The 14,723-nt window shown below is 49.9% G+C and overlaps 1 protein-coding gene across 1 annotated transcript in view; it reads right to left on the bottom strand.

Moving 5' to 3' along the window:
- FBN3 (fibrillin 3) overlaps window positions 1-14,723 on the bottom strand; it is a 111,845-nt gene that overhangs the window by 20,702 nt on the left and 76,420 nt on the right. Inside the window, exons 17-30 of the mRNA XM_009323516.1 lie at window positions 12,932-13,057; window positions 12,427-12,552; window positions 11,446-11,565; window positions 10,521-10,658; window positions 10,390-10,440; window positions 8,994-9,119; window positions 8,159-8,386; window positions 7,886-8,011; window positions 7,387-7,515; window positions 2,036-2,161; window positions 1,575-1,700; window positions 1,090-1,212; window positions 653-778; window positions 385-510 (exon numbers count right to left, since the gene is read on the bottom strand). Coding sequence (XP_009321791.1) covers window positions 385-510; window positions 653-778; window positions 1,090-1,212; window positions 1,575-1,700; window positions 2,036-2,161; window positions 7,387-7,515; window positions 7,886-8,011; window positions 8,159-8,386; window positions 8,994-9,119; window positions 10,390-10,440; window positions 10,521-10,658; window positions 11,446-11,565; window positions 12,427-12,552; window positions 12,932-13,057 — 1,797 coding nt within the window. The remainder of the gene's footprint in view (window positions 1-384; window positions 511-652; window positions 779-1,089; window positions 1,213-1,574; window positions 1,701-2,035; window positions 2,162-7,386; window positions 7,516-7,885; window positions 8,012-8,158; window positions 8,387-8,993; window positions 9,120-10,389; window positions 10,441-10,520; window positions 10,659-11,445; window positions 11,566-12,426; window positions 12,553-12,931; window positions 13,058-14,723) is intronic.

The following is a 14,723-nucleotide window of genomic DNA, read 5'->3' as shown; positions in this document are numbered from 1 at the left end:
CAATCCTGCTAACGGGTCTGGGTACCAATGGCTCCTGGGAGTCTGAACCCCAGGGGAGGGGAACAAGGTGCTTTGGGGAACAGGCTGCCTGGAGTCGTTCCCTTGAGCCGAAGAACTGATCTGTGCTCACCCCTGGCAGATGAAGACAAAAGGAAGGGCAGGCCCCTGGCTTGGCTATAAACTAGGAAAGTGTCAATTCCTGCCTGCAGCCTGCCTTCCTGGCAATCTCTGCCCGCCCAGGAGGGGCTCCCAGCACACAACCACATCCCTAGGTGTCCACAGCATCCCCCGGTACAGGGATGGTGTTCTCTCCAAGGCAGCTGCAGGAGGTGTTTGTGAAGGCTCCCACCAGCACCCCTAGCTCCAGGTCTGGTGTGTTCCCACCTGTGCAGCCCGTGGTTCCCTTCTTGACGAAGTAGCCCAGCTGGCAGTGACAGATAAAGGAGCCCTTTGTGTTTTCACACTCGCCGTGCAGACAGATGTTAGGGTTGAGATCACATTCGTTCACATCTGCAGGAGAAAAAGGACTTGCTTGGAACACCACGAGAACCATGACCTGGCTCTGGGGCAACCCTCTGTATCCCTTCTTCCCTCCAACAGCAGCCTTGTGATGCAGTGCTGGCACGTGCCCAGGGCACAGCCTTGTCCTCACCGATACAGGTCTTCATGTCCAGGGATGCCATGAAGCCATCGAAGCAGAGGCAGCGGTACTCCCCAGGGATGTTAGTGCACTGCCCACCATCACAGATGTCTGGATTATCCTCACATTCATCAATATCTAGAGAGAGGAGACCATTGCCAAAGTAAAGAGGTTAGAGCCAGTGAAAGGGTATTGTGGGAGCAGGAGGGGGCAGGAGGGAGTCACAGGAGGGGCTTTGCTCCAAACTGTGAAGCTGCAGGACTCTGGAGCCTGTAACGAGGGGCTGGACATTGCAGCGCAAAGCAAAAACATCTGTCCAGGGAAATCACCTCTCTGGAAGTGCCTTAAAAATGAGGCCCCCCTCACCCTGAAGCCAGCACTATGTCTGACTGGCAATGGACGCAGAGGTCCCTGAGGCAGCACCTACGAGAGCCAAGCTGACTGCTCACCTGCACACGATCTCTTGTCTGGCATCAATGCGTAGCCTTCACTGCAGCTGCATTCATAGCTGCCCTCCGAGTTGGAGCAGTGTGTGTCACAGCCGCCGTTGGTTATGGTGCACTCATCAATGTCTGGGGGGAGAAGGGAGAGGTCAGGCAGCCGCTTGGGTCGCGGGCTGGGATACGTGCCTTGCAGCAGAGCTGCTCAGACACAGTGCCAGTAACAGAGGCAAGGTGGGAGAGGGGCTGAAGAGGAAACAAAGCTCCCCCAGCCAGAAGAAAGCACCTCTTGCCTTCTCTGCAGCTCACAGTAGTTTCACAGCTGATAACAGCCCCTTACCAGTAGTGCCAGTCTGGGTGTAGCTCAGCCAGGAGGTTCCCCCCTTACCTTACCCTCAGACACCCCACTAGCATCGTAAGAGGTATGAGGCCAGGAGGGATCTGGGTGCATACTGGGGTCTTGGCATGGGTGTTTGGCAAAGGGGAGCACTCACCGACACAGCCCTGCCTGTCCAGTGTGGCCTGGAAGCCCGAATCACACGCGCACTGGTAGGTACCGATGACGTTGACGCAGCGTCCGTTGCGACACAGGTTGTCGCTAAGGGAGCATTCGTTGATATCTGCGGTGGGAAGGAGAGTTTGAGCAGCCAGCCGTGCTGGTGCCACACTGAGCATCGTTTGATACCCATCCCTGGGTACCCCCCACCTACTGCTGTCTCCAAACTGAATTTGCCATTGCCCCGTTGGTCAGTCTTCAGTGAACAACAGGTAGAACAACAGACATCATAAATGCAATGAAACCCTGGGAGTGACCTCGGTCCCTTCTGGATGAGTGTGTTCTACCCACATATGGGATTGGAAGGAGACATTCATGTGCCCAGCATGAGATCCAAGTCTCCCTGTATCATTACCCTTGAACAGGCTCTGACCATAACATAGCTTTCCATCATCTCACCTATGCAAGTGTTCCCTTCAGAAGTCAGCTCATGTCCAGGGGGGCAGATGCATTCAAAGCTGCCATCTGTGTTCATGCAGATCCCACCTCGGCACAGCAGCGGGTCCCGCTCGCACTCATTGATATCTGCAGAGAATGACATGAAATGAGGTGGATTGTCCCCTTCAGCTGGGTTTTCCAAATAATGGGGTGGTGCTGGTGCCATGCGCCACAGTCCCATCACCAGAGATATAACCCAAAACAGAGGATTGTATCACAAAATTAACAGGGTAGCGAATCCAGGGCTTGGGTGAGTCCAGTGGACTTATGGTTGAAGTACACATTTTGGGAAACCACAACTCTTGCCTTGACCTCAGCAGAACGTAAAGCGTAACATCAGGAGGAAAGAAGTTATTAGCTTTGTGCAGATTAGCCAGCAAGGACTAGAAGGACAGTTCCTAGCTCGCATCCCACCTATCTTAGTACATTTTCACAAGTGCCATCAGCAGAGGGAGAGTTCCTCGGAAAATGTGTAGTTTGTTTGATAGAAGACTAACAGACAGGCTTTCTTGGTAACAGCCTTCGGAGTAGTTCCAGTATCATGCACAGGGCTAGGAAATAGTCTGTACATTTCTGAAAAAATCACATATGGACAAAGAGATTGAATTTACTAGGAACTGGAGAAATTCCTGAAACAGATTAAACTGCTGAGAGAGAGATGTGATCCAGCCAAAGATGAAACCAGGCTGCTGACAGTAAAAAAGAAAAAAGAAAAAAGAAAAAAGAAAAAAGAAAAAAGAAAAAAGAAAAAAGAAAAAAGAAAAAAGAAAAAAGAAAAAAGAAAAAAGAAAAAAGAAAAAAGAAAAAAGAAAAAAGAAAAAAGAAAAAAGAAAAAAGAAAAAAGAAAAAAGAAAAAAGAAAAAAGAAAAAAGAAAAAAGAAAAAAGAAAAAAGAAAAAAGAAAAAAGAAAAAAGAAAAAAGAAAAAAGAAAAAAGAAAAAAGAAAAAAGAAAAAAGAAAAAAGAAAAAAGAAAAAAGAAAAAAGAAAAAAGAAAAAAGAAAAAAGAAAAAAGAAAAAAGAAAAAAGAAAAAAGAAAAAAGAAAAAAGAAAAAAGAAAAAAGAAAAAAGAAAAAAGAAAAAAGAAAAAAGAAAAAAGAAAAAAGAAAAAAGAAAAAAGAAAAAAGAAAAAAGAAAAAAGAAAAAAGAAAAAAGAAAAAAGAAAAAAGAAAAAAGAAAAAAGAAAAAAGAAAAAAGAAAAAAGAAAAAAGAAAAAAGAAAAAAGAAAAAAGAAAAAAGAAAAAAGAAAAAAGAAAAAAGAAAAAAGAAAAAAGAAAAAAGAAAAAAGAAAAAAGAAAAAAAGAAAAAAAAAAAAGAAGAAAAGAAAAAAGAAAAAACCCCAAGTGATAGAAAAGTTTATAAATGCCAGACTAAAAAACACAAACAAGGGAAACTACTAGAATGGTGCACTGGTGATGGTTGGAAACAAAAACCAACAGAAGGAGGAAATGAAGCACTGCCAGTATCAAAACTGGGAAGCCTTGTTATCGATTCATTATCCGTGGCCCCTGGAGAAAGCTCTTTGTGATCTGCTATGATATTGTACAGGTGACAGTCTTTGTGATACTTGTGGTGCTTCACAGTGCGAGTTACGCTCTTTGGAAGGGCAAGCGCTGGATGAATCTGATCCTCTAACTTTGGAAACAGGAATCTGAGAATGAGGTTCTCTATTTTGGTCCCAGAATAGATTAAAAAGATTTTGCATTCTTGCATGCGCCTAGAATTGACTCAAGATGTCTTGCACTGACAGTAAGAGAGCAAAAAGAGGGAAGCCTCCCTGGAACTGCTCAGAGATTCATCTGTCCACAGCTGTGCTCTGAAAAACATGCAATCAGAATACAAAGCCATTGGGTGTAACATAAATGAACCGAGGGAGCTAAAAAAATGCCCTCAAGAACCCCTTAGTGACAGCAGACAAAGGGAGCCATGTCAGATATATTTAAAGAACCCATTTTCTTCTCATACGTTTATTTTTCTGATTCCAACCTTGTAATTAAGAATGGAATCTTTCACCTTACTTGAAAAAAACACTGTTGAGATTTTCAGCTTATCTACAGCTAAAGTGGACTGGGATACATCTGACAACGGGGGTGACGGGCCCCTGTCAACCAGTCCCACAGGACCCATGCCTCCAGTTCTCCATGGTGGGAGACTTCCTAACGAACTGCAGTATGCAGGTTCAGTGCTGATGTTGTTTATTGCCAGGGGCTGGCAAGAATTCCTTCCTCATGAGGCTGAAGCCAAGTTCTTTTGCCAAACACAGGTGGGAAGAAGTTAACCCTTGACCACGGGAAATGCTGTAGTGTCATGACACCCTTTGTGGTGAAATGACTCAATCCCATGTCACCTAGAAAAAAGGATAAGGTGGAATCATGCAGATAATAGTGAGCATTAAAAAAAGAACAATGAAACGCAACATCCTTACATAAAGATAACAGAAATCTCATTGCTGAAAGAAGTTAGCAGGCCATCAGTGGGGACTGTGACATTCTCAGTATCTCAGAAACGGAGGAGGAGGAGGAGGAGGAGGAGGAGGAGGAGGATCAGTGTGATCTGTGGTAACCCATACTACAAATTGTACAGAAAAGACAGAAAAACATGCCAGTGGCAGGGCGGTGATATATTTTAAAGAACCCAGAGAATCAAATATGAAAAATAAATAAATGGTATTGAATCACGCCACAGATTGATGTGGTTTGAACGTCCAAGCCAACGCAGAAAGAGCAGAATATTAAGACTAGGTCAGTCAGACAAGTTAGTCTGGCTAGACAGATGAGAAGAGGAACATGGTATGCCAGGAATTAGAGGACGGCAACAGTCTGGCTGACTTGTTGGAGACGAACTGAGGTACTGAGGTCATTGATGGGATTTTTTTTAAGTTACAAACAAGAATTATTAAATTGGAAACAGATGAGAATCTGACAGAATAAAAACAAGCATAGGCCAGATGGGAGGAGCTGTAAAGAATTATCTGAGGATAAAGGACGATTGAATGGGCAGGTGAAAGGGAGCCCTTACAATTATAACTGGAAATAGAGTGGGGTAGAAGAATGCAGATGATCTACCAGAGCTTCTCATGAAGGACTTGACCTGTGCAAATGTTTGGGGAACTGGACAGGGGCCTGATTAATGGTTGAGGCTGGTATGAAATTGCTGCAGATTCAAATCCCAAGGAAAGGTGCAGAAACAGCAACAGTTGATTAGATATCACATATAAGAGACCAGGTTGAGAGTAATTTTAGAAAAGATTCAGTGGAAAGCAGCCCAAGAAAAATTGGATGAATCAGCAAGATTCAGAGCTAGAAGAGACACAAGCTATCAAAGGTGAACCTCTTTCTGAGTAAGGTGTATCTCCATGTTTTCATGCCAGTGGCGGTGGAGGCATTTGATTTAATGGCACACGGCTGTAGGATGTACAATGACAGCAGGAGGCCAAGCAGTGCTATAAAGACCAAAGCTTAATATGTCTTCTAATATAGCAGTGGAAATAATAGGTCTACTAATCTCAGTGGTGATCTAACGACGATATAACTGACAGCTACTTGCAAGGAACATATATTATCTAGAAAAGGGACCATGCTACATGTAACAGGATTTAAATGACTGATGTGGTATGTGAGACATCATTTAGGGCAGGTAGATGAACCAAGTTAAGAAGGTAACTGTGGTGGCATGGATAGGGTACCACACAAGAAGGTCTACAAATTGAGAAACATTCCGCAATGGTGTTTGAAAATACATGTAATTTAACGTAAGGGTTGAACATATGATATTAATAATGTCTGGAGATGGATGTACTTTTAGAGTGTGGATATGAAAATAATCAGTGGCAGAATAAATAATAGATGGGTAACACAAGGCTGAAAAGAAGTAGGAGATGGGACGTCACACAAAGGAAACAGCCAAGTGTGTACGAGAATTGCAGCTCACAGCCGTTGAGTTCAAGCTGCCGGCCTGGCAGAGCTCCACTGTGTACTAGCCAATCCCCAGTATAAAGGTTGCCATCTCCCTACGTAGCAGGAAGGAAAATACCAGGCATGGATCCTGTCCCAGCTCAGTGGCAATGCCAGGCTCCAGCTGCAGCTCCAGCTGCTGGTGGTTGAAACAAGAGGAAAGGTTAGTGGCCAAGGTTTGGTGCAAGGGAAGGTCCAAGCGAAGGAAGAGTACAAAATGAAGAAGAATGAACATTGTAGAAGTATGTGAACAAGTACAAGATGAAAAAGGAAATACAAGGCCTTAGTCCGCACACACGAAAGGAAGGCAGCATTGCACTGGGATTGCAGGGAAATGCCCTTTGGGCACAGCAAGCAGGAAAGGGATGGGAAAGAACTTGAGAAAAGCTGCTTGGTGGCCCCATGGGCTCCCAGCGTGAGCTCCCCTGTGGGCCCCCACAGCTGAGGTAACGGTGGCCAGGAGGTGGCAGGGCAGGACCAACGATGTCCCACGAGTGTCATGGCAGTCAGAGCCCAGGATGCTCCCCTGGGCCTGGCACTATACCCAGTGTCCTCCCTGATGCTGGCCTGGGCTGCCAGTCTCCTTCCCCAGCTCATGGGGCACCACCAGCCCAGGTGCTGGGCACAGGCTCTGGTCTCTGGTCCAGGAGGTCCTCATAAATAGAGGTCTCTGAGGGAAGGCTCCCGGTTTTGGCCCCACGTCTGGCAATATTTTCATGGTCTGTCCTTGTTCTGCATGGTACAGAGCCCTGGGGCACTGCTAGCAGAGACAGCATGGGGCCCGTCACTGGTGGACTATTGGCCCACATAAGGCAGAGCACCCATGCAAGAGGCAGAGGCTACAGCTCTGTCTCTTTGCCCTCCTTCTCTGGAGGGATCCGGGGCTCAAGCCAAACCTTGGTGGGGACATGGCCTCTCCCTTTATGTCCTCCAGCTTCGAGAGCCTGTGCTGTGTCTCATGAACCCCTGACTTCACTTTGCATATGCTTTGCTGTCCTCCCAGGGTTACATCTATGGTGCTCTCAGCTACACACACAGCATTCCTCTCTCTCTCTCCACATGCTGCCCTTCAGCCCAGCTCTGCCTTTGCAATCAAAGCAAGGCAGAAGACTCACTACCCTGGGGAGAGCAGAGGCTGCCAGGGCTCCCTGCAGCACAGGGACTCCCACAACTCCCCCAGAGGGCAATGAAGAGATTTGGCTTGATACCAGGGAACATAGAGACAGACAGACAGGTAGCTGGACAGCCAGATGCACAGAGAGCAGCTTGGCACGAAGCCCTTTGTCAGATCTGGCATCGGCTACTTTATTCCCTGTTGCAAAAGAGTAAGGGTGCTGCCCTGCCCCAGAGACAAGTCCTTACCCATGCAGTTTTTCATCATCATGAAGCCACTCTCGTAGCCTTCGAAGCACTCGCACTCGAAGCTGCCCGGCGTGTTGACACAGGTGCCGTGGCCACACAGGTCTGGTGAGATGCGGCACTCATCGATGTCTGTGGGGATGAAGACCAGCTAGTGGAGGCAGGACAGACTACGAGCACCACTACAGCTGCCACTGGGCTGCCTGTACTGCACATCAAATTCAATGAACAAGGACTGGCAGGTCTGACCCAGCAGACCAAGGAACTCCTCTTCCTGAAGGGAGAGACAGCAGTTAAGCTTTCTCTCTGGTGCAGGACTGACCCTTCATCCCACAAGCTGGAGGAGCCTTCTGCTCATGGTCCTGCCCTTGGCTTCTCAGTATGTCCCTAAGATAACTGCCATGATTCCTCTGGGTACCACCATCACGCTAAGCATCCCACAAGGCAGGCAAGGCAGCAAGATGGGCAAGAGTGGTCCGGAGGAGGGCTACTCTTCCCTTACCTGTGCAGTTCCTTTCCTCAGCATCCAAAGCAAAGCCGTTGCCACAGAGACACCTGAAGCTGCCAATGGTGTTTCGACAGGTCCCATGAGTGCACAGGCCAGAGAAGACCTTACATTCATTCACATCTGTGGGTGAAGGCAGAACAGCAGTGTTTCAGGGAGGGGATGTCTGCAATGAACCTAGGGTCCCAGGGCAGGCAGCAGGTTCCTTGGGCTGTAGCTGAGATGGGCTGAGCACAGCCCACAATCAGCAGCTCCTCTCTTTCTTCTCACCTTTGTAGAAGGGCCTTCCTGAAAGCACGTCTCCTCGGTTGGCAAAGCCGGGTCCCCTCGGGCAGATGGCCTTGTACTCGCTGGAGCCGATCTTGGGACATTCTTCACAATCGATGCCCCAGGCTGAGCCCACAGAACAGCAGCACATGTCGATCCGGTACTTGCCTGGCAGAGGCTCCGTGCACTCATCTTCATCCCACTTCATGTAGCACTGTTCCACACGCACGTCTGGTGAGAGAGCAGAGCTGAGCCCTTGCCTGCAGCACCTAACCTCTGGTAAAACCAGAGATATCATTTTCTGTGACATAGTTAGCAAGGTTCCTGGAACAGCTTTGGCTGGAGCATCCTCCAAACGATGCTCAGGTATGGGCCATTTGCATGAGGCCAACTTGTTTGGGATGCTCCGAGAGATGTAACAATACGGACATGGCCAGTCTGTGACTGTTGGCAACAGGGCCAGAGGACAGACCCTCCATGGTGTAGTCAGTAGTACAGATGGCCCCTATGAAGGGCAAAGGTTCGTCACTGTGTGCCCAGAAAGCAGCCAGGAGTTGTTTTAGGGCTGCTGGGCCGTGTCATTAACCAGTTAGGTTTCCTATTTGGCTACCCCTGAAGTCCACCCAAGGAGAGCAATTGCGTTGCTGGCTGGACCTGGGGACATGAAGTTACGGCAGCCTTGCCTTGGTTAGGCTACCAGGTTTGGCAGCCCTTACTAGGTATGACGTGCCATCACTCAATTCCCCAGACTGCTGCATGTGGTGGGTAGGGGGTGGTTGGACCTCTGTAGAGAGGGCTGAACAGAGGCCAGGTTCTGGGTGAGATGAGGTGTTCTTACCCACACACGTCCTAGCAGTGCCGTCAAGGGTCAGTCCTTCTGGACACTCGCACCGAAAGGAGCCAGCCGTGTTCACACAGCGTCCGTTTGGGCAGACGCCAGGGAAGACCTCACACTCATTCACATCTGTCGGCACAAAAGCAAGAGACAGGCATGAGAGTGGCACACGGCCAAGCCCAGTATGGCCTTGAGGAGATGGAAGGAGCCCAGAGCTGCCCACCAGATCAAAACTGGCAACTTGTCGCAGTGAAAAACACATGCTCCGTGCACAGCCACAGCCATGCCCAGACACTTTTGCAAGGAGGCTGCATTACAAAGCCTTCTCAGAGACAGACAGGCAGGGTGGTCCTGTTGCACGTGTCTATAGTTGGCACAGCACTGACAGAGCAGCACCAGGACTCACAAACATGACTACTGCTCATGGAGCAGCTAAACCTGGAAACCCATTTCCAGGCACACGAACGACAAGAAAACCATCAGTAGTAGTCAGCATGGATTGACCAAGGGGAAGTCATGCTTGATGAACGCAATAAAATTCCATGATGCAATGACTGGCCTAGTAGATGAGGGAAGAGTGGCGGATATTGTCTACCTAGCCTTCAGTAAGGCCTTTGACACTGTCTCCCAGAAGATGCTCATAGACAAGCTGTTGTTGTATGGGCTGGACAAGCAGACAGTGAGGTAGACTGAAAACTGGCTGAATGGCTGGGCCCACCCAGGGAGTGGTCTTCAGTGGCATAAAGTCTAGCTGGAGGCCAGCAGCTAGTGGTGTACCCCAGAGGTCAGTACTGGGTCTGATCCTGTTTAACATCTTCATTAGTTATCTGGATGATGGGGTAAAATGTGTCCTCAGCAAATTTGCTGATGGTACAAAACTGGGAGGAGTGGCTGATACACCAGAAGGTCATGCTGCCATCCAGGGGGACCTTGGCAGGGTGCAGAAATGCGCTGCCACGAACCTCATGCAGTTCAACAAGGAGAAGTGCAAAAGTCCTGCACCTGGGGAGGATCAACCCCATGCATCACTACATGCTGGGGGTCACCCAGCTGGAAAGCAGCTTGGCAGAAAGGTCCCGGGGGTCCTGGTGGACACTAAGTTGAACATGAGTCAGCAACGTGCCCTTGCTGCAAAGAAAGCTAATGATATCCTGGGCTGCAGTAGGAGGAGTGTTGCCAGCAGGTCGAGGGAGGCGATCCTTCCCCTCTACTCAGCACTGGTGAGGCCACACCTGGACTGCTGCGTCCAGTTCTGGGCTCCTCAGTGAGACAGAGAGATGGACATACCGGAGAGAGTCCAACAAAGGGCCAGACTCAAAGATGCAGGATAGCAACAAACAAACAATGACCATGTTCTCAATTAAAAAAAAAAAGTCTTCTGCATCCTGCAGCACTTTACCTTCACACGTGACCCCCTTCATCCTAGCATATCCTCGGGGACAGGCAGTATCTGCAAGAAAACAGAGGAATGTCAGCAAAGAAATGGGCTGCCTCCTGCCTTCCTGATCTCTGTGCCAAGCAGAGCCTTACCGATCTCACAGCGCTCACAGGGGCTGCCCCACGCTGCCCCCAGAGTAGCACAGCACTCCGATTTCAGCGTGGCCCCGTTGATGTTCACCTCGCAACGCCCATCCTGGATGTTCAGCCAGCATGTCCCTTTCATGCTGTCTGTAGGGGCAAAGACAAGGCGTGAGTGAAGAGCTGCTCCTTGGCGGAGGTTCCCAGCTTCCATCCTGCCACAAGAAGCAGCTAGGAGAAACTATCCCTGAGCTGCAGTGTGACCATTGCTGTCTGGTGTCGCGTTATCTTTTAGGCTGTGGGGCCAAGCACTTTGCAGCACGGACACAGACCGTGCTGGTCCTCAGAGCCCTGTCCCACTGCTGTGCCGTGGAGCAGCATTTCTGTGCTCCGATACAACTGCTATTGCATCAGTTCTCTGTCCTCCCTTTTCCTGGTCCCAGCCTGCTCCTTTTCTCAGTGAGGTAGATCCCTTCTCTCAGCTACCCCAGAGATGCCTTGCAAGGCCCCGACCATCTAGGAGTGGGAAGTGGGTACCTTCTTATCATCTTGATGAGAAGGGATCTACTTCATCTTGATGTGCCTTAATGTCAGCACACTACAAACCCATCTGGTGAATGAGAACCCACCATCCTGACGCCCTGCAGGATCCCCTGGGGCCCCGTGTCTGTGCTTTGTCTTGCGGCAGCACAGTTGGGGATTTCTATGTCTGCCACAGACTGCTCAGAGCACTGCCTGGGGTTGCAGCTTTTCAGGCTCCCTGGATGCATGAGAGACGTTAATTGTTAACAACAACCAAGGAAACACTAGGTGAGAAAGACAGGCCTCAGAGGATCCCCATCCCTAAGGCAGGAGCATAGGACTTGCTTCAGATGAACAAGGGGTGCTGGTGGGCACTGCTGATATCAGAGCTGCCTCTAGAAGGCCGCATCCTTACCCACGCAGATGGTGCCACTGGGGTCCAGCTTGCTGCCTGGGGAGCACTCGCAAGCGAAGGAGCCAGCATTGTTCCTGCAGACGCCGTTCACACAAGGGTTAGAGGTGCACTCATTGATATCTGCGGGAAGAAAGGGACTGTCACTGTAGTCAGTGCCACGGGACCCAGTTTTCTGGGCCAGAGACTGGGGAGGATGAGAAGCAAAGAACATGAAGAAAGGAGTTTGTCAGCTGTTCAGAGGATCACCAGTCCAGGCCATAGGAGTCCTGCATGTACCACTCAAGTATGTACCATCTCAAGGGGGATGGGCACGGGCAGCAGACACCGTGAAATTAGTGAGCTGCTTCAGGATTGAGGGAATGGATGGATTGAGGGTGGTTGGTGCAGCTACCGGGGAATGATGGACTCGCTCGCTCAGGGCTGCTCCTGGCTAAGATGGGAGCAGCCACAGTGCTGAATATGGCCTTCATGTACCTGTCTGAACCAGCCGGGAGGCTACATAGCATTTGCCATTTTTCACCTTCTTTACAGAAAATAATTTTTTTTCTCTCAACAGACATTTATGTGCAAAGTGCCAGTTCTCAAATGCTTGAGGACTTTGTGGTCAGGAAACAGTTTCCTCCACTCCAAACTGTAAGCTTTCAATCAAATCCCCAAAACTTGCAATTTTGGTCAGGTTTTAGCTAAAATTTTGGGGGCTTAGAGGAAATTGTTCTGGTTTTCAGTCACTGAAAAGCCCAGATGTTCTGGGTTTGGATGTCCACTATTTTGAATGAAGTGTGAAATTTCCCCCTAGGAAAAAAAAAAAACAAACAACCAAACCCACAAACCCGAAGCCTGGACCTGCTCCAGTTCAAACCACTGCGGTCAAAAGGGAACCAAAGACACATTAGACCTTGAGCTCCCTTTCCGTCAGGACCTCAGGCAATAGCTCTTTACATCTTGTGAAGATGTTCTGCGTTGCCTTCAGAGTCGCGTTACCTTCACAGGTATCTGTCTCCGTCCTGAAGACAAAGCCCTTGGGGCAGGTGCAGGTGTAGCTGCCGGGTGTGTTGCGGCACAGTCCATTGTCACACAGCAAACGATTGACAGTGCATTCATCAACGTCTGTGGGCAGAGAGATGGAGTTTCTGAGCTACGCCACCAGCGTCCACTCTTCTACTCTGCCAGCCCTACAGAGCTCTGGCAGCCTGAGAGGCACAGAAATGCAGTACCGTCCTCAAAGCAATAAAATGTGGAAAGTATGTTAAATCACGTATGTGTAGTTTCTCACATAGCACCTTGTGCTCTTCCATGTGGACAAGGCAGCCCTGAATGGGGACAGTGCTCGAGGGCATCAGCTGCTGTATCACCTCAGGCTCCTGTGCAGCTGGAGGTCTGCATCTGGCTCCCAGCCTCATAGGCTGAGTGCATGCCACCCTCTCCCCACCAGCACCGAGCTCCTGGTTCCCTATGCCACACCGAGCTTGCGCTGCCCTGAACTCACCCACGCAGTTCTTGCCCGTGGGATCTGACTCATAGCCCAGGTTGCAGATACAGCGGTAGCTTCCACGCAGGTTCTCGCACATGCCATTGGGGCAGATATCTGGGTTGAGGGCACATTCATTGATGTCTGCACGGAGAAAGAAATCAAATTAGATGGACCATGGCAAACGTAAATACAGAAAGCTTCCAGCCCCTAATTCTGCATTGTTCCTTGGTGTCAACAGCCAGCTGGGGCACCCCTCTGCACAAATCCCTCCTTCCTGTCCTACCTACCCTCCTGGTTTGACCCAGTAGGCCCTGGGGAGCCTTGTTCCTCTCCTCTTGGTGCTGTGGAGCTGGGCATCTTTGTCCTGGGGATACACAGCTGATCTAGCACAGGGCTCGGAGCTCAGGAGGAGAGAACTGGATAAGGGGTTGAGATAAGCCCAGACTCAGTTCCATATCAAGGGCTCTCAGGTCCTTCTGTTACGTTCCTGAGTCTCCTTACAGTATCTCTATCCCAGGTACCCAGGTCAGACCATTTAATGAACCCTCCTACTGGAAAAGGTGGGAAGAAGCAGCTGTTTGTAAGGTGCTGTGAGCAGGATGCCAACTGGGGTAAGGGCAGAGCGTGATGGACAACCTGCCTGTGCATACACAGCCCTACCACAGGGGACCGCATCGCTGGGGGCAGAACAGGGCGAGGAGTACTCAGACATGTTGGAGAGCATGCAGCTGGGCTGGCAGAGGGTCATGTCCATGGCTAGATGGTCACAGCAAAGCCCTTCCAATGGCATAGTCCCTGTATTTCCTGGCCCAGCCATGGTCCCCAAACTGAGAGCTTGCACAGACTCCTTGACCACGCAGCTACCAGGCTGGAAGAAGTCCTGATCAGGCCAAAATAAATTTCCTATCCCTATTGCTGACAAAGAACTGTCTGAAAGCAGCCTGGGCAGCCTGGAGAGAGAGGTGAGGACCTGTGGCCTCTGCCTGGTTCCTGGCGCTGGAGAATGTGTGGTGGTGGCAGGGCAGGGACAGAGGGGAGTGTTACGTTTAGATGAGGGCAGGAGCCAACACCTGCAGGATGTCAAAACTTCAGCTTCGAAGATTTGCGGAGTGCCTTGGATAAATCTGCCTCGAACAGAGAGTTTTTTGGATGGTTCTGCAGCAAGGTGTGGTGGGTACCACAGCCCCTGCTGCCCATGCTCATGGTGGTTGGGCTCAGGTCTGCAGGGCATCTGACAGGGAGAGCCGTGGGCATCTCTGCCATCACCCACCTCCTGCCTGCCCCCCCTGTCAGCAGCACCAAGAGCCCTGTGCACATGGACAGAAACCCAGAAGGGCGGCAGCCAGCTGGACAGCATCTCTTCCTCTGCATTAGCATCATCTCACCGCCTTTTTGGAGCAAAGCTCTGGTGCCCAGGCAAAAAGATTTTACCCTGGCGAGAACCAGCCTCCCCACACAATAGGGCAGGTTTGTGTTTGTACAGCAGTGTCCTTGCAATGTCATAGTGCCAGATGGCAAGCAGCCCAGGCCAGGGCTTCCCAGACACTGCTGGCCTTCGTCTCCACGCGGTTGGAGTTCAGTTACATCCCCAGGGAAATGCAGCCCTGGAGAGCGCCGAGTGCATATAGTCCTGGCTGCAGGCAGCAACGGGCTGACCAGAGCATGTCTGATGTTAGCTTCTTGCTAGAAAGCGTCTTATCGTTAGCCTGAGACTGACTTCGGCCAAGACACGGTGCCCTGGAAGGAAGCCCAAGAAGCCACCAGGGTTTTGCCTCTGGCTCATTCCCATCTGGAAAGTTTTGAAAGG

Source organism: Pygoscelis adeliae, unplaced genomic scaffold (genome assembly GCF_000699105.1).
Source record: "Pygoscelis adeliae isolate BGI_AS28 unplaced genomic scaffold, ASM69910v1 Scaffold590, whole genome shotgun sequence".
NCBI lineage: Eukaryota > Metazoa > Chordata > Aves > Sphenisciformes > Spheniscidae > Pygoscelis > Pygoscelis adeliae.
Note: the sequence above shows the minus strand (reverse complement) of the source record. Positions and strands in the feature narration are given on the sequence as shown.